Genomic DNA, 19,574 nt, shown 5'->3' with positions numbered 1-19,574 from the left:
AAAGTATGACAGGTAATTGGCCTTTCTTAAAAAAATAGTCAAAACATTGAAAGTTTAATTTTTTTCACAGAAATAATCTATTCCATTTTAAAAAGAAGAGAGAGGAACATTTTATTGGTTCTATCATGAACAACATCAGTCAACAAAGCTTCACATTTTGGGCGGGTTTTTTTTTTAAAGTGTGAATTTTTTCAGAACCTACTTTATTAAAAATGAAGGGAAGAGCAGGTGTATTTTGGTGCAAAGAAGTGTAATATAAAATATTCAAAATTTCTTTTAAAAGTTGGCATACAAAATTTTAAAACACAGTACATTTATATAAAAATACAGCACAGCCAATGGCCTTTAAATTTTCCTTTGGCATTTCATTTGGCGGAGTTAAACAGAAATCAATTCTAAGGGGAAAAAAAAAACAACAAAAAACTATTAACACAGTCCATAAGTTAGTAGGTTGTATGTGTTGAAAGATCTTTTCCTTGAGTTTCCAAAATCCTTTTCTTCCATGATTACCCACATAAAGCATGGCTAGTGAGGTATATAGGGCAAAACACTGGTAGGCAGATGTACAGTAAGGAAAAAAAGTGCATAAACAAAGAATTCTTCCCATTTTCATAGAAATAACAAGTTAAATGTTTCTTCTTGTTGATGGATAGTTTTACTTTGGCAAAATCAACATAACCCCCTAGAAATGTCTTTGTTCAAGTCCCAGCAGCAGTGATATGTCTCCTTTGATGGCATTATCCTATGCCACAATATTGTACAGTCCCTTGAGGAACTAAGGTTTGTATGTGTCTGCATGTGTGACTGCAAACATCAAGCAATGTAAGATCATACATCAAGCACCATGTCATACTGTTGCCCCTTCTTCCGCCTGCCACATTTATTGATAAGAACCAAGTAGAGCGTCAAAAGCATGACCCAATAGCATGCATAGAGCAACGTTCCAACAATTAGAACAGTCTGTTTGGATTCTGAGAATGGCTTTTTAGATTCCTTATAAATGGTGAAAATCACACCACCCAGGAGGATTGTAAACCAAACCGATACTGGAATGAGTCCTATGAAATTGACAACAATGGTTTTCCTTCCAGATGTGCCCCACCCAGCTTTGTTTATGGTTGCAATTGCAAACATCTTGGCGGGAAGCAAACTTGACATATATAACACGGAGTAGAGAGACATGAAGACCATGACGATATTTCCTCTAAGGCAGCTGGCAAAGGATGATTTAATGAGACCTACTAACTGCACAGTTAACAAGAAGAGAAGAATATTCCAAATTTTACCCCTGTAGAAGAGCTGGATGACTGTGGCAATGAGAAAGAAAGGGAAGAATCCAGTGATGACCGCTTCGTAGGTCATCCACAAGTGATGTTTATGAAACCACATCGCATTGTACAGCCACTCCCGGAAGTAGGATTTGCTCCAACGAGTCTGCTGGTTTAACCATCTGAGATATTCTATAGGTGTTTCGGTAAGGCACTTAGATCGAGCTGTGTATTTTGTTGCATAGCCCAGACTCAACACCCGGTTTGTTAGATGCCGGTCATCACCAAAACTGCATTGGCTGCCCATAAATTCCTGATTGTACCAGTCTTCCACAAATTCATGGAGCAGTGAGTTTCTGTACATTCCCAGAGGTCCACTAATGCACTGCACACACCCAAAATAAGACTGACAGGCCCTCTCTATGTTAAACGCCATCCAGTATCTAACACTGCTGAGGAAGGAGATCCAGGAATCATATTTGTTTAAAATCTGCAAGAAGAAAAATATTAGTAAATAAAAGCTAAGACACTGCTAAAAATATCAACAAAATCTACATCATTGTGAGGTTACTATCTTTGTTGCTTGATTTCCTTTTTTGTGAAATAATTATACAGAACTTTTCTCTGATTCTGTATTATTAGATCAATTTGATTAGTTGTGTTTACCTCAGTTCAATCCTCAAGCACCACATATGGTTCTTTGAGACCCTCCAGGAGTAATTCCTGAATGCACAACCAGGTGTAAGCCCTGAACACTGATGTGTTTGTTTTTTGCTTTTTAATCACATTTGATGATGCACAGGGATACTCCTGGCTCTGCACTCAAGAATTACTCCTGGCAGTGCTCAGGGGACCATATGAGATGCTGGGACTCAAACCCAGGTTGGTCCCGAGCAAGGCAAATGCCCTACTTCTGTGCTATCACTCTAGCCCCAGCAATCTGGATTTTTTGATCAACTACTTACAGGACAGCTTTTAAATATCCAGATATAAGACATGGAATACATCTCTGCCATACTATAGTTCATTATATTTATGGGGGGGTGAGTTTGTGACTATGTCTGAAAGTACTCAGGACTTACTCCTGATTCTGCATTCAGTCATCACTCCTGACATGTTCAGGAGCCATAGAAGGGACCACGGTTAAACTGGTATTAGCTGCATGCAAAGTTAAACTTGTACTAACTCTTCAGATCATACTTGTATGTCCTTACCCTTACAAATAAATTAATTCCAATATCAAGTTTTATAAAAATACTGTTATGGCCAAAGCATTTGTAGCAGAAACCATTACACATTGACATTTTGTTGAATATAACATATTATACCCTATAGCCATGGTGATGCCCAGGATTAAGTAAAAAAAAGCTCAATGATTTCATTCAGATTGGAGACAGTGAAATGAGTCTAAGGCACTTTCTAAGGTCTTCAGCACCAAAAATAATACCTGGCAAATAGTTTGGCACGTAGTAGCTATAGACTCAAGGAATCATTTAGTAAGAATGTTTGAAGTGTATTAAACATAACTCATGCAAAGAACAAAGCCAAATATACCTGGACATCCCCCCCAACACCTCCAACCATGGGGTCTTCTTCTAAAACTTTCACCATCTCCACAGATGAAGCAGGGTCAAGCATGGTATCTGAGTCACAAACCTGCAAAGAAGCAAATAGAAATTAAGTAAAAGAAAGGCAAAAACTATGAGCATAATCTATGCAGACAAAATCGGGTATAAAATTGGGTATATATGTTATGCTTTCAGTCTTTGAATCACAGGACACAGTGAGCAAGTAGCACAATTATGAGTCTGCTATATCATGGCCAAAACAAAGAGTTTGTTTTTTAGTGACTCAATATTTAAGTTAATGTTAATCCTAACATGGTTATCTGGTAAAAGCAGCAGCTTAAATGTATTATTAGAATTTATGGCTTAAGGAGTATGTGGGATGTTCAGTTATAAAAGTGAACTTAATAACCTCTCTGGATTTAGCTAATTATAGTATTGGGGGGTTAGTTTTGGATTTTAAATTTTTTATTTTGCTTATTTAAAAGTATTCATTTTCTAAATCAAAATTAGCTATTGTTATTTTTGACATTCTATTCTGGTCTACTATAGTCTCATAAATGCATTTTGTTTTCTTGTTTTGAGACTATAACTAAAGATGCTCAATTGCTACTCTTGGCTTATTGCTCAGGAGTCATTCCTGGTAGTTTTTAGGGCACCATGTGGTGCCAGCAAAGGAACCCAGGCTTCTCATATTCAAAACTTTTGCTCAGCTCTTTCAATTATTTCTCTGTCCATCAGATAAAACACTTCATTGAAACTAGGTGATCATTTTTCATTATAGAAAATAGGATTTTGGATTTGTACTCAACATTTCACATGACAGAAATTAGGCTATCATTTTTCCTTATAGAAAATAAAATTTTATTAATGTCTGGATATGTCCTGAGGAACCTCAAGTCTCAAAGCTTTAAAAAAAATTTCTCTTAGAAGGGATCACTAAGAAAATGAGGATTGGAGGAATCGGTCGTGATGGGAAATGTGTGTTGGAAGTAGATAAAGGATCAAGCATGATAATTTCTCAGTACCTGCATTGTAAACCATAATGCCCAAAAGGAGAGAGAGAGTGTGGGGAATATTGTCTGCCATGGAGGCAAGGGGGCGCGTAGATAAATTGGGATATACTGGGGATACTGGTGGAGGGATGGGTGTTAGATCATTGTGTGATTATAACTCAAACATGAAAGCTTGTAACTATATCTCACGGTGATTCAATAAAAGAAACAAAGAAATAAAAATAAATAAAATAAATAAGTAAATAAATAAAAAATTCCTCTTTAGGCAGAGTTTTTATCTCTCAAATGCCTTGTCAAGTGCTGATACACATATGGCAACAACCGCACTGGAGGCTGGTAAAGTAGGCAAAAAAAGGTGAAAGCCCAAGTTCAACCCACCTTCAGAGTCCAGTCTCCTGAGCTTAAAGGCCACACCCACCTCTATTTACCCAAAGTAGGAAAGGTAAAACCAGAAAGCTAAAATAAGCGTAAAAACAACAGGAAGGGGGCAATCCAGAATTCATGTTCAAATAACTCTGCCCCTGCTTGTGAGCGGGAGCAAGCCAAGCAAACTGCTTCTTTGAAATGACTAAAGTGGAACCAAACTTCTGAGGTCGTGCATATTTAATTTGGTCACCGGCCCTCCCCAATTTCCAACAGCAATGTGCCAAAAGTTCTCTGAGAAAGATTGTTCACACGCTAAGTTGAACTGTGGCAGGAGGGAAAGCACTCAGGAATCTCTGAGGAAGGGGGTTGTCACAATGGGATGAAAGTGCTTTAAAGGTCTTTAAGTTTGGGATACTGCCTGGTGACAGAATGCCAACTAGAAAGCCCTGTGTAACAGGTTGGAAAGCATGTGTATTAGCGGGCCTCATCAAATTTATCTGCAAGTGTGTCCAGAGGGTAACTTTTGACTTTCTTCAAATTAGAATACTCGCAACAGAATTTCTAGAGTCTCTTCACAGACTAATAGCAATTATGTCATTTTACAAATGTTGGCTATTTATTTAACTTTGGGCTTGAAGCTGTGAGACACATGTACCTGCTCTTAGGAAAACTACAGGACATGATCTGCACACAAGAAACAATTAGTTAACAAATCAGAAATGTCTTTCTGGCCACAGTGAACGTATGAAAGCAATTTGCTTAAACTACATGAACACTGGTTGTAAGAGTTCTCACTAGGTGATAGAGAAATGAAGGAAGTCACCAACATGTAACTGAAATGAGTGGGGGGTGTCTAGAGTAAGAAAATATTGGAAAGATAAAGGCAACTTAGTCTGAACCACAAAACCATCCACTAAAGTTCTGACATCCATCCCCTTTCCTCCTGCTCTGCTCTAGCCAAGACTTAGGTGACTCTTCCCAATACCTATCACACACAGAAGTTGACAAAAAAATGTTACAGCAGAAGTCCAATCTGCAACCTGCTTTGTCTTGAACTATGAGGAAGAAAAATGTATTCATACTTTTAAATAGTTGAATAAACCAAAGGAAAATATTTGTGACATACGAAAATTATCTGAAGGTCAGCGTTGAGTGTCTATAAGTCAAGTTTTAGAATGTGTGTATTGTGTATGTGTGTATGTGTGTGTATGTGTATGTGTCTGTGTGTGGAGGGGTCTGTGTGTGTATGTGTTTGGTTTTCGTGTAGGTCCATACTCAGCAGTGCTCAGTGGCTACACCCAGTTGAATACTCTAGAGTGTTGTTCAAGAGAGCATGTGATATAGGAAATTGAATATAGACGTCCCAGAGATGCAAAGCATGATCTTTAACATATCATATCTTCCAAGTCCCCATAGTGGTTTTATGGGCACTCAATAGACATATTCATACTCTTACTCTTTATGACTATTCTCACATGTATGAACACAGCAAAGTTGAAGAGTTGCAACACAGATTAAAAAGCTCACCAAGCCTAAGAATAGTGTTACTTGTCTAGCAAACGCCTTTCAAATTCCAAATTCCAAATCTAAAATGCCAAGTCTCCATGTTTCACTATTTTAATGTGCTTCCTTTCAGACTGACTGATGAAGCCCTCCCCTTCCACCCTTTCCGCCAGCACCATACCACTTCAAAGGACACTGAGAGCTACACAGCAAGAGGAAATTTTAATGACTCTAACTGCCTCTAATGAGGAAACAGGTTGAAAATAAATCAAGACCCCTTCTATTGCTTCTGCCTTCACCCTTTTCCTGCTTGTAAGGCTCAACCCTTTCTTAACCTTGACCTTCTATGTTGACCTGGACAGAGTAAAACTATTTCTTTCAGCAGTGCTTAGAATTTACTCTTGGTCATGACTTTGCTACCCGAAAATGGCAAATGATTAGAGAGGCAAGAGGCATATACCAAATTTTAAATAACCCTAAGTGTTTTAAGATAAAACACCCCTTGAAATCAAACCAGTAATACCCACCCCACCCCCCCACACACCCTCATGCCCTCAAAAATAAAAGAAAGATGTTTATAAAAAGTATAATGGTATGCCATTTGGAATAGGGATGGATAGGAGGAAAGAATTGTAGCTCTGTAGCACTGTCCTCCCGTTGTTTATTGATTTGCTCGAGCAGGCACCAGTAATGTCTCGATTGTGAGACTTGTTACTGTTTTTGGCATATCAAATATGTCATGGTTAGCTTGCCAGGCTCTGCCATGAAGGCGGGATACTCTTAGTAGCTTGCCCAGCTCTCCAAGAGGCACAGAGGAATCTAACCCAGGTGGGTCACATGCAAGGCAAATGCCCTACCCACTGTGCTATCACTACAGGAAGAAAGCATTACTTTATAGTAATTAGGGTCTCAAGTCCAGCCCAGAGAAAGCCTCTACATCAGAGACAGCTAAGAAAATTATTGCTCTTCTTAGAAAGGATTACCATGCCTTTCATAGTAGAATGAACTATTCAAATTACTAGAAAACAACTCTTGCTTTTTGTCAATCTGTAATATTTTCAAAATAGTAAAGCATTTTAAGGGAGTTATTTGATTATTCTCTCACCCTTTTTAGGAATGTTTGGACATGACTGAAGTAATAGGTTTATAGCTCAGGTGACAGGACACCTTGAAAAGTGGGAAGCAAAATGTCACTTTTAAGGCTTAGTCTGGCAATCATCCGTATTTAGCTGTGTTCTAAAGAAGGGAATCAGCATATCCTGTAATAGTCATCCTTGAATCAAGGTTTTTAATCTAAAGTTCAACTTATGAAAGAGCAAATGGAGAAAGTGAGAAACATAGAAACTGATACATTAAAACCAAATTTTGATAGTTTTCATGTTTTTACTGAAACTAGACTTGCAGCATCAAGATATATTACTGCAAAGAAATTTAAATGTCAGATTTTAAACAATACTGACTTAGAGTTTTCATCCTGACTGGAATTATCTTAGAGACCATCTGTTCGTTGATGACTCAATTCAGGCCCAGATTGAGTAAGCAGCAGAGTTGAGTCTAGAATTCTGTTTTCCCCACTCTTAATATTAATATATATTCATCCAATTCTCTAAAATAAACAAAGAAACACAAGCCATTTTATCACTGACTCGCCACATATTTTAGTTACTTAGACTTCCTACACAGAACAGAATCACAGTACATGTTATATGGTGCAGTCTCACTATTCAAGAGGTTATGGTTTATAGAGTTTCCAAAAATACTGAATTAGCAAGTACCAAAAATATTCCTAGCAGAAATAGTTTTAGGTTCCTTCAGACCTCTGGTTACAGCCTTGTTTCCTTTCTGTGTCTACTTAAAAATACCTTGATTTACTAAATACTTTTGGTTCATTAACACTCATGTCCACCAGTTCTATAGCTGGTGTCTGAATAAAGCTCACCTAACAAATCTATTTTCTCTATAAGGCAACGCAGCCTTTTTGTGTTAACAGTAGACAGCAATTAAAACTCTACTTGTGGTTGATTTTAAGGAGCCTCATCATAAAAATTAAAATGCAAGAGCACAAAAATGTGAAAAGCACATTCTATGAAGAAGTTACTTGATTATAGGATAAGAGGTAAGGCAAAAAAATAAAAGCAAAATGTAATCTTGTTCCACCTTAACTACAACAAAGGGAGTGGCTCAAAGTGGGTCACTCCACATATATCTGGAAATGGTGAACACAAAGGCACTATAGTACTTACTTGGAAATTACAGACACATTTCACTGAAAAAAGTGATTTATATTTCTACAATGCACCACTGATGAAGGTCAAGTCTCATGTTTTGAAAGATTTCTTACTTTTTTTACTCAAAATATGTCAGCTATGTAAAATGCTTACACATTGAATTAATAATAAAATTGCCTCCTATCATCTACCCTTTCAGAAAACTTTCTTGTTTACTATACATTTTTCTACCTGGAAAATTCTAAATGCAAGGCAAGAGTTATCATTTCTTTTATCACCACTTATATTGTAATATCTGTATTTGGTGATAAGAGTAAACAAAGTGATGGTATAATCTAGATACCAAAATTTGCTTTTATTTGATGGAAAGAGCTTGTGTGGGAAACATACAGAATGTTCAGGGCTTACTCTAGGCTCTGTACTCAGGGATCACTCCTGGTGGTGCTCATGGGATTAATATGTGGTGCCAGTGCCTAAAGTTGGGTCATCTCCATGCAAGACAAGCACTTTACCTGCTATATTCTCTCTGGTGCAAAAGGTATTTTTTATATTCTTCTGATATACATATAAGAAAGATAAGGCACAAAAAGGTAAATGTACTCTAATACCAAAATTGGTTTTAAAACAAGAGAAGGATGAGAGAAAGAGATACTATACAGCAGGCTGAAGGCAGGCTTTGATTGAAGGCGTTCTGGGTTCAATCCCTTATCATATAGTCCCTGAGTACCAATGGAAGCAACCCTGAGCATAGAGCCAGGAGTAACCCCTTGCACTAATGAGGATGGTCCCTAAATCCGCCAAATAAAACTAGGAAAAATTAGACAAACTTTGGCCTAAGAAACAGTAGCTAGCAGGTAGGGTGCTTGTCTTGTATGCAGCCAACCTAGGTTCTATCCCTGGCACCGCCTATGGCTCCCCAGAGCCCTGCCAGGAACGTTAAGAATAAGCCCTGAGTACAGCTGGGTGTGACTCCCAGTCACTCAGAAAAAAAAAATAGCCAGATATGAAAGCAGACACTAAATCTTAGTATTTCTGTCTCATTCTTTTGCTGAAGATGATTTTAATTTGCTCATTTTTCTCTACTATGTTTTTAAATGTAACACCATCATGGTATTACTGTATCACTGTCATCCCATTGCTCATTGATTTGCTCGAGTGGATACCAGTAATGTCTCCATTGTGAGACTTCTTGTTACTGTTTTTGGCATATCAAATACCAGGTAGCTTACCAGGCTTGCCAGGCTCTGTGTTACAGGTGGAATACTCTCGGTAGAGTTCCGGGCTCTCCAAGAATGGCAGAGGAATTGAACCTGGGTCGGCTGCATGCAAGGCAAACACCCTACCCACTGTGCTATCATATTGCATATTATTGTGGTAAATTAAAAAGGTGAATATACATACCATTTTGAAACAGTAATAATAATCTTTGCCTTACATTTTTCTGTAGTAGTTTTATATATTTGTCTTCCTTTTCTCATCCAGCTTACCCTGGTTGCTGATGCCGTTGTGATAGCCAGGAGGCACATACATGCCTGGCTACAGTGCTCACACACATTTTTTCCTACCTTAAGTCATAGCCAGAGAAGTCAAACACTTTAAAAAAAAAAAACACCTTGATTCAAAATTAAGAAAACTTCCTTCATACTTTTTCATCTTCACTTTTCACTTTTTCTTTTTCTGTTTTTCTATCTTCTGTCACTCTGAAAACATCTACAACCACCATCAATGAATTTGTTATTCTAATGGTTTTGTCCTAGACTAAAATTTTCATCCATATTCCATGTTAGTATTCTTTTAATAAAATAGTAAGAGTGGAGAAAAATCAAAGGGGAATGCTGAGATTTAGAGAAATAGAGATGGAAAGCCTTGCTCTAGTTATTTTTTTCTGGGGCCCAGTGGCTCATGCCTGGCTATGCATGGTGACACTTCCATGACATGTAATGCCTTGGATGCAAACCAGGACTCCCATATGCAGCAGATGTGTTCTAGCTTTTTGAGTTGTCTCTCCCATCCTGAAAATCTTATTCTAGAAGAAACCAAAATAAGGCCAGAGTATGGGCAGAGAGATAAACATTGAGATAGGAAAAAAGGTTCATCATGTGCTCTTGAGAATTACAGCGAGAGAATGAAAGAACAGAATGCCACTCAGAATCAGTACTTTTCTCTTTCTTCTGAGGCAGATTATCTGTTAGTCATTAAATGAGAAGGAGTTAGAGTAGGGCACTGGGGTATCGGTGAAAATATGAAACAAGAAGCCCTGAAAGCAGGAGAAAGGAGTACTGACCAGTGCCAAGGACAAACTGCAAATGGAAACCAGTCATTTCGGCCATCTCTACACAGTTGAGCAGTGTGCTTCAGCCAGGCTAGGAGGCATGTAAACAGACTCCTATTTTTGTTTTCCCCTAGTCCCCTTTTCCTCATTTTTGCACCCAAATGAATCTGCACTCCGGGTCCAATCACTTACAATGCTGAATAGCCAACATATTTCAGCCCCTCCTCCCCTTTGACTTTCTGTAGTTTCGGCTTTGCAACTTCCTAAGGGTCCCTGTCCATAAGAATGGGAGATGAGAGTTTATTATTTTGAACATTATGAAATTTCTATTTTTATAAGGTGTGAATGGTTGAAGATCGGGGAGACAGAATGGGATAAACTGATTTTATATATATATATATATATATATATTGCCTTATGGGTCACATCTGGCAATGCACAGGTTAGTCCTGGCTCTGCACTCAGGAATCACCCCTGGCAATGCTCAGAGGACCATATGGGATGCTGGGAATCGAACCCGGGCTGGCCGCGTGCAAGGCAAATGCCCTACACACTGTACTATTGCTCCAGCCCCTAAACTGGTTTTAAAAAGTCAAAAGACACCTTTTATATTTTCCCTTTTTTGAGTGCCTATAAGACCTAAGAAGACTCAGGGCTCAGTCTCACTGGAGACTTCAACTTGAAAGAAGAAAGGTTCTCAAGCCTGACTATGGCTCCTTAACATTTCATTTTTTGTATTACTTTTTTTCCTGGGCAGGCACAGTGTCAAGTTGTCAAGGCTACAAGCAAAACTCAAAACAAGAATGATGGAAGAAGGGGGGTTGGGAGGAGCAGGTTAAAAAGAAAAAGAAAATAAAACCCACACAATAATTCCTTGATTAGAAATGAAAAACATCGCAATTGTTTTCACTAGAATTAAAGGCAACATAAGAAAACAGATGTTCTCTCATCATCTTAAGCTCAGAACTTCATTTGGCCAATCCTCTGTTGAGTTCCCTAGGCGTTACTTCTTTTTAAAAAAATTATTTCATCCTCTCATCTGGACCTGCAGTTGACTATGTAAACAAGTTTTTTTTTAAAAATCCATATTCATAAAGCTACCTTAACTAAGAAAGTTCTACAAACTGGAAGAAAGTTAGGGATGAAACTCTGCAAACTCACTAGAAGAGAGATTAGAGATTTGTACCAGTAGGACAAATGCCTCATATCATCAGGTATTTTTAACCATTCTTAACACTACAGATGGTGTGTAATAATTTTCAAGTAGATGATTATATAAAAATAACAATATTAACACCATTAATATGTCTTCTGAGCTACACTAAATTCATTATTTGAAATAACTATCAAATAACTTTGTAATACTATTCTATTCAGAGAACAGGGGCTCAAAGAGATGGTTCCACTCAAGCCAAAAAATTAGTATTACCTGTGCCTAATAATTCTGTCATTTCACTCTAAAGCCAGTGCTCATTTCCAACCCCTTACATGGAGAGACCTCCTGACCAGTTACGGCATGGCATCTATCCTAGCACTTAGGGAATTAAAGAATAGAGTAGATTTTTGAAATATTAGAATTCCATTCTTAAAAGTGCTAAAGTGATTTTTCAAACTGGAGATATCCCCCGCCTTCTTGATATCATCATGACCCAAATAGAACCAAAACACTAAAAATGATAATAACAGCTTCAAAACTCCTAGGGAATTTATTGATGTTTTAAAAGAAGGAAGTTTTAATGGGAATTCAGAAAGAAACCCTAGGGTGACCAGTCAGAAAATTAATGAGAGCCACAGCCTCATTTTCAGACAAACACCATCACAAACGCTTTCAAAGGTCAAGCTGCAGTGAGTGAGGTAATGCTGTTTGGGGAGTGAAATAAACATTACTTTGGTCTTGCTCTGGGAAGCTTTTATCCCCCCCCTTTTTTCATTTTCCTTTTCATTCAATGTTTCACTGTGGAAATCTATATCCCTTTAAATAGAAATTGCTCTCACTATCCTATATTGCCCATTCTCTGAGAAAAAGCATCTATAACCCTCATTGGGTTTGCAGATTTTCTCAAGACCCTTCTGCCTGGACAGACACTATTTTCTTACACGGTTAGAGCTTTTAAGAGCATGGAAAATGACGTTGGGTTTTACTTGGCAGAACTAAGAGGGCAGGGAAGGTAAGGGGGGATGGGGCTGTGGGGAGAAGGAAGGGTCTCTTGCTGAAAATAATCTTGATTTTCAACCAATTAGACTGCACAAGTTAAACGGTTTAATAGATAGTCTTAACAGTATTTCAAGACTTTTTTTCTCTCTCTCTCTCTTTTTCAAAATACATTTCAACAGCTATGCTGTTTTCAAATGAACTGAAAGGAGTACTGTGTTTCCGAAGGGACTAGGATGGGCTATAGCATATTACTGGAGAGATACAAAAGCTGCTTTATTTAAATGTATGTTTGCCCTGGCAAGAATTTGGAAACCTACCTGTACATAATCCACACTTCGTCCCAGTGCTCTGAAGGCTGTGTACATGACTTCTCTTTTTCCACCCCATTTTTGCATGATGCAAATACTTTTGTTGGATAAGACCAATTGGGTGACATGTTGCGAGCTTTCTTTATGTGACTCGTCCGTCTCACCCGGACCCTTTTCATGGAAGTTGTTCTTCCAGATGTAAGTGGCTGATTTGTCCCTGCCCATGACTTCACTGAAGATGTCCATCATGTAAATGTCATCTTCTGAGTTCCCGTCTATGACCATGACAACTTTAATCCCAGGGTAGGTTAGCCTTTTCACAGATTGCAAACATTTCCTTAAGTAGTCTGGATCTTCTTGATATGCAGCGATGCAAAGAGCAACGGTTTTATTCAATTTAATGGGGGTTTCTAGTGATCTTTTCATTTTTCGGTGCTCCAAAAAGGCAAACAGGCTTTGGATGATGAGGTGTGATGCTAAAAAGGCACCATAGAGTCCAAAAGAGAAATAGTAATTATCGGTTTGGATAAATTGGTAGCCAACAATATAAGCAGCTGTGATTCCAAGGAGAAGAGACACTCCAAAAAGTGTGGTTCCAATTATTCTCAGGATACATAGAAACCTCTCACAATGCATCTGTAATAGAATCAAATGATACTTTCGGTTAACCATCTTGTTCCATACTTGTTACACACATGGTATCAGGGGGCCCGCTGGACTAAAAGTACCCAGTCTTCTAACTCTGAGTTTCTCACTTCACTAGCTTTGTGATTTTCTGTACTTTCGTTCAAAGATGTGCAAAATTGGGCTAAGGGTATTCTTTAGGTACACCTCAGAGGTCTATGTCAAGAACCAAATAAGATCAATATATGAAGAATATAGCACTGTAGCACTGTTGTCCTGTTGTTTATTCATTTGTTCGAGTGGGCACCAGTAACGTCTCCATGGTGAGACTTGTTGTTACTGTTTTTGGCATATTTGAATACACCACGGGTAGCTTGTCAGGCTCTGCCATGTATGAAGAATATAATAAACTATATTATGTTATAGATTCACAGAAGCAGTATTTTCAGTGTGGGAGATCATTTATTTAATGACCCACTCTTATGTGGTTACAGCTAGACAGGGAACTTCAATTTCCTGGTGATCTAGACCATCTTTCTTCCTACATTAAGTTGCCCTTCACCCCCCTTCACACACACTAACCAGTAAAATGTTAGCAAGAGATTTTTGCTAATAAAAAAAATCTAAGCCTCTCAAGTGTAATTTCACTTTATCTCCGGGGCAAATTTCAGCTTACACACCCCCGCGCCCATGCACAGGTCGGAATTCAGGATGTCTGGATGCCAGTACTAGCTCCTCTATCAACTACCTACGTGATCCTGCTGAGTCACTGCATCTTTCTGGAGCTAGAGTTTTTAATCTGCTAAATGAGTGGGTTTAGACTCAATTATTTCCAAAATCTCTGTTGACATTTTTTATGCCTAGTAGTCCTGCACAGACGACTATAACAATAATCACAATAATAACCCTATAATTTGGAAATGCATTGCTTTGACCTGTTAGTCATTTTTTTCCATCTATCATCACTAATACCACATAGTCACATCCTGTGGACCAGGAACCTTATTGAAACCCAGTAGGCACGAAAGGTAGAACGACTGAAAATTAAAAAAGAGGGGCTGGAGCAATAGCACAGTGGGTAGGGCGTTTGTCTTACACACTGTCAACCCAGGTTTGATTCCAAGTATCCCATATGGTCCCCTGAACACCGCCAGGAGTAATTCCTGAGTGTAAGTAAAGCCAGGAGTAATTCCTTTGCATCACCAGGTGTGACCCAAAATACAACAAAAAATAATAATAGTAAAGAAGATATGGAATTGTATTTTCTTTTTACAACTCTTTGCCAGCTGAATAGCTGTGGTACAATAGGACCCAAAGATACAGTGTTTAATTGTTCTACTCCTTCTAAGACCTGTGTATCTCTTAGTTGAGGTTTGAACAATTTGAGTGTAAGGTCATTTTTCTTTTATTTATTTATTTCTTTTGGCTGTATTACTGTACCACACTTGATGTGCTCAGGGCTTAGTTCTGTCTCTGTATTCAGGGATCACCTCAGGTGGGGATGTGGGGGACCACATTTGATATTAAGGATGGAATCCAGATTGATGCATTCCAGGCAATATCCAACCCACTGTATTATCTTCTTAACCCTGAGGGTCAACTTTATTATTTCCCAAACTATCTTGAAGTCTCAGTAAAAAAAAAAGTAAATTTTTTAGTAAAATTATATTTTTTTTCTAGCATGCTGACATGCTTTATTCCTCTTCTAAACATAAACTGCAACCAGCAGCCTAACTGGTATACATGCAGAATCCCCATCCTTGGTCATACATACCAACTTCAGAGTCTGGGGTACACTTACATATTATATTAGTAATCTTTTTCTTCAATTCAGCTAATATGAGGGGACGTGTTTGTTTTTGTGTGGGGTCATAACCGGTGATGCCTAGGAGTTACCCAGCAGTACTTGGGGACCATGTTGTGCCAGATGGAACTCAGGTCTAACATATGCAAAGCATCTGCTCCAGCCCTTTGAGCAATCTCCTCAGCCCTCAACTAATTTTTGAAAATTAAGTAAGTTTTTTTAAATTCAAATTCAAACTAAGCAATTATCACTATAAAATCTCCTCTTGGACATCCTATTTATAAATTTGTATTCTAAGTGAAGGCAAATTGAATAGCTACATAATGTTAAATATAGTCTTGGCTGCTACAAGTTTTGTGCCCGTTGTTTATTCCTCAGGATGGGTCATTTGCATCCTATTCTTTGCTATCCCTCATTAAAGAGGCTTGAAAGGACAGACATTATATTTTGGAAAAACTCTAGTGAGGCTGCTTCCCAAGTGTGTCCCTTCACTTTGCAAACACAAAACTGCATGAGGTGCTCATGACATCCAGCCCTGTGGAAATTAAAGATGGGATCTTTCCAGTAAGCACTTTTAAAGGGAAGCGCGGGGAACTAGAAAGATACATATTTCACATGCAGGAGGCCTGGGTTCAATATCTGGCACCACATAGTCCTTCCCATATCCTTCAGGCACTGAACCGGGCTAGGTATGGCCGCCAAATCCAATTAATTAATTAATTAATTAATTAATGAAGAGAGGGTTGATCTCCTTCTATTGTATTTTTTCCCCTTTAACAAGCTTGATGTACATAATAATAACATCCTAGGAAATTGCAGGGCCCAAAGATCATGAAAGCTTCACTCTTGAATTGCCAAGTAGGACTCAATGAGTCCAAAAGGCCCACCACTCAATACTACCTTAGCAACAAATAATTTCTGTTGGCTGTTTTTGTTATTTTTTAACCCATTATACATTTTGGGGTTTAGTTCTTTCTTACACAACCTAGTCATTGCTTTCCTTTAGTAAAAAGAGCTGAGAGGAGGGCTTGCAGAGATCAGTCAAATGGCTAGAATTCAGAGGCCAGAAAAATAGCACAGGAGAAAAGGCACTTGGAGTGCAAACATCCCTTCAGCCATCTGATGGTGGTTTATCCCTGCTACCACATATGGTCCCCTGAGCACTTCCAGGGATCATTTCTGAGCACAGAACCAAGAATAGCCCCTGAGCACTGCCAGGTTTGCCCCAGCCCACCCCAGCTGGGGAGTTGGAGTTCAGTCCCCAGCACGGCACTGGCACCCGCCTATCAACACCAATAGATGTCGCCTTAATGAACACCACTTAATGAACACACATTGCAGGCGTGAAACACTGAGCCATTGACCAGCATAGCCAGATCAAGTATTGTGAGGCATGTTCCCGGTCCCCTAAGCACTGTTTGAGAGTCCTTCTCCAAGGCCTGAAAAAAATAATAAGGTAAAAAAGAAAAGAAAAAGACAAGAGCACTTGTCAATGACCCTTCACAGATTTTAGTGAGAAATAAAATTCAAAGTGTTTGTGAAATAAAAAATAAAGACAAGATAATGTCAAACATCAGCTAACCAGGAGATGAAAGTCACAAGAAAATGTGTGTCTTGAACTGGAAATGCCTACTCCCAAGCTATGTGACATGTGGGCCTGATAAAGCAGGAAGGCCGGGCTTCTAGAGAAAGGGAAAAAGCTGACCTTTCTCCTGGGTGACTGTAGAGAAAGGCCAGAGAGATCATCACTGTCATTAATCAGGACTGGAAGAGATGCTTAAACTCTGCAAAAGACACTGACCAATGCCTGCCAGGCCTGGGAGCACCAGCCTCAGAACTTGTCATTTCCAAGACATGAGTCATTCTCACAAGAGTGAGAAATTTCAAGGAGACTAAAACTCTCTGCCAGGGAGAAGCTAAAGTGTGTGTTTCGCTTGTGTTTAAAATCACCGTCTCCAGCAAAACGCCTCCCTGCCATTCTTTTCCATTATTCACATTTTCCTAGCTTTTATCAGCACACGTGGACACAGAGTGACCACAGAGCATCTGCTGGCTGCAGCCCGAGTGGGAACACCCTCTGACATCATAGCAGTGGACAGAAGGTCCTTTTGAAGCCTGGGAAAAGCTGCAAGTGAACAGCAGCAGTGTGGCTAAAACGGAATCTTTATTCTGGAGGTCTCACATTGTGGCCTGGTATGACAAACGTAGCGCCGCAGGACCAGCTGAAGGGCAAAAGGCACAAGTTAGGGTGTGACTGAAGGGAGACATGGATCTCAAGAGAGTGACACACAGGATGTGCTTCCTCATAATTTCCCCGGGGAAAATTCACAGACATGGGCACCATATGTGCAAGACTTTCTGAGATGATCATCAAATCCATTATTACATAAGTAAACACTGCTAGTCAGGCATCTGGCATTAGTGCTAAACTGGAAACTACATGTAGTTCAAAACCAGATCCCCCCAAAGCACTGTTTTTCTATGGAAAAAGGATTCAGGGGCAAGAGATATCGTTCAGTGCATAGAGCATTTGCCTTGCATGTGGTCAACCCTTGTACCATGTACGGTCTGTCTGCCAAGGCCTTCCAGGACAGGAGTAAGCCCTGAGCACCAATAAATGTAACCAAAAACAAACAAACAAAAAAATCAGAAATTTTTATTTTATAAGAGCAATAGCACAGCGTCAGGGCATTTGCCTTGCACGTGGCCAACCCGAGTTCGATTTCTCTGCCCCTCTCAGAGAGCCCGGCAAGCTACTGAGAGTATCTCGCCTGCATGGCAGAGCCTGGCAAGCTACCCGTGACATATTCAATATGCCAAAAACAGTAACAAGTCTCAAAATGGAGACATTACTGGTGCCTGCTCAAGCAAATAGATGAACAACAGATTGACAGTGATACAGTGATACAGAAGATTAATCATTAAGAGAATTTGTCATTTTCTGTCAATGGAAGATGTTATCCAACTATTTAATTTTAAAATTGGACTTGATACCAATTATTCACCAAGTACTATTCTTTAGAAAATTCTAGGGAATTTTTTTTAATTAAATCACCATGAAATACACAGTTACAAAGTTGTTCATGATTGGGTTTCAGTGATACAATGTTCCCCATCACTCATCCCTTTATCAGTGTACACTCCAACCACCAATATCACCTGTTTCCTTCCCGCCACACTCCAATCAGCCTGCCTCTATGATGGCACTTTTCTTATTTTCTTATTACTTTCTCTCTCTCTTTCTCTCTCTCTTGCCTTCCCTCCCCCACTTTTTGGGCATTATGGTTTGCAATACAGGTACTAAAAGGTTATCATGTTTGTCCCTTTACCTACTTTCAGCACTCAGTTCTTGTCCAGAATGATCATTTCCAACTATCTTTGTTATAGTGGTTCCTTCTCTATCCTAGCTTCCCTCCTCGGCCCCTACCCCCAACACACACATATACACACACACATACACACACATACACACACACACATACACTTGTGGCAAGTTTCCAACCATGGGTCTGTCTTCTTGGCCTTCTAGGAAAATCTTAATGTTAGACAATGACTTAATGCCTCCATGTATGGTGATACAGACTATAAAGTCAACAGATAAATTTTCTTAAATTTCTATTCACTGATATATCAAGGATAAGCAACATTGTCTTAGCTATTGGTTGACATCCACTACATATTTATATTTATTCTGGGGTGCATAAATGTAACTTTACTTAATTAACACCATCTTTGGCATCATTGTCATATGCCAACTAAAATTTATTCACAGTTTCTTAGTTTCTAGCAGTGGAGCAATATTTGCTTATCTTGTTGCATAGCATGATCTTGTCATGTTAATAACCACAGGTCACATTATTAAACTCACTAGAAATAATATTGACATAAATCAAGAGACCCTGACTCTTAGCTATTTAACTAAATTGTCCAAAGTCACAAAACTAGGAGTTAGGATTCACTCTATCAGCGTAACAATACCAGGTGATCACTTCTCTCAACAAAATTTTGCTGAATAGATGTTGGCCAAATTGGAAGTAGTCTTTGGATTCAACTAATAAAATGTGTGACATAAGAAAAGGTTAGAAAAAATCTTTAAAAACTGTTTTTATGCTGTTATGTGGAATTGATATTTGCTTGAGTACTGATAAAGGACCACCAGTACTTAAGAGAAGATAACTGAAGGGACACAGAATAAAGTTCCAACCAGGTATTCTATTGGTCATTGGGTATGGTAAATCTTTTAGTTTGTTTGTTTGGGGGTCACACCTTGTGCTAAGGCTTTTCTCCTAGCTTCACACTCAGGGATCACTCCTATCAGGGCATAGGGACCATTTATGGTGCCAAGGACTGAACCCAGGTCAACTGTATACATGGCACACTCCCTTCCGTCATCCTTTCTCTCTCTCCAGTCTGGACATCAGAAATTTTTTTTGCCCCTTTCCCTTTTTGTGTTAACCAGAGGACA

The 19,574-nt window shown here is 38.9% G+C and overlaps 1 protein-coding gene across 1 annotated transcript; it reads right to left on the bottom strand.

The window, feature by feature from the left end:
* Positions 1-828: 828 nt before the first annotated feature.
* On the bottom strand, positions 829-13,317 carry HAS2 (hyaluronan synthase 2). The gene is made up of 3 exons (XM_004607644.2): positions 12,691-13,317; positions 2,823-2,924; positions 829-1,758 (listed from the first exon to the last, which is right to left on the bottom strand). The coding sequence occupies exons 1-3, from the start codon at positions 13,315-13,317 to the stop codon at positions 829-831; spliced, it is 1,659 nt and encodes a 552-aa protein (XP_004607701.1).
* Between the last annotated feature and the right edge of the window lie 6,257 nt (positions 13,318-19,574).

This window comes from Sorex araneus, chromosome 2 (genome assembly GCF_027595985.1).
Source record: "Sorex araneus isolate mSorAra2 chromosome 2, mSorAra2.pri, whole genome shotgun sequence".
NCBI classification, from domain to species: Eukaryota; Metazoa; Chordata; class Mammalia; order Eulipotyphla; family Soricidae; genus Sorex; species Sorex araneus.
The sequence above is the reverse complement of the archived record's forward strand: the minus strand, read 5'-3'. Positions and strand labels throughout refer to the sequence as shown.

Coding starts and splice junctions, on each gene's coding strand:
- HAS2 (XM_004607644.2), bottom strand. CDS start 13,317: ATGCATTGTGAGAGGTTTCTATGTATCCTGAGAATAATTGGAACCACA. Junction 2,925..12,690: donor GAAGTGTGGATTATGTACAG/GTAGGTTTCCAA, acceptor GCTTCTTTGCAG/GTTTGTGACTCAGATACCAT. Junction 1,759..2,822: donor GTGTTGGGGGGGATGTCCAG/GTATATTTGGCT, acceptor TTCTTCTTGCAG/ATTTTAAACAAATATGATTC.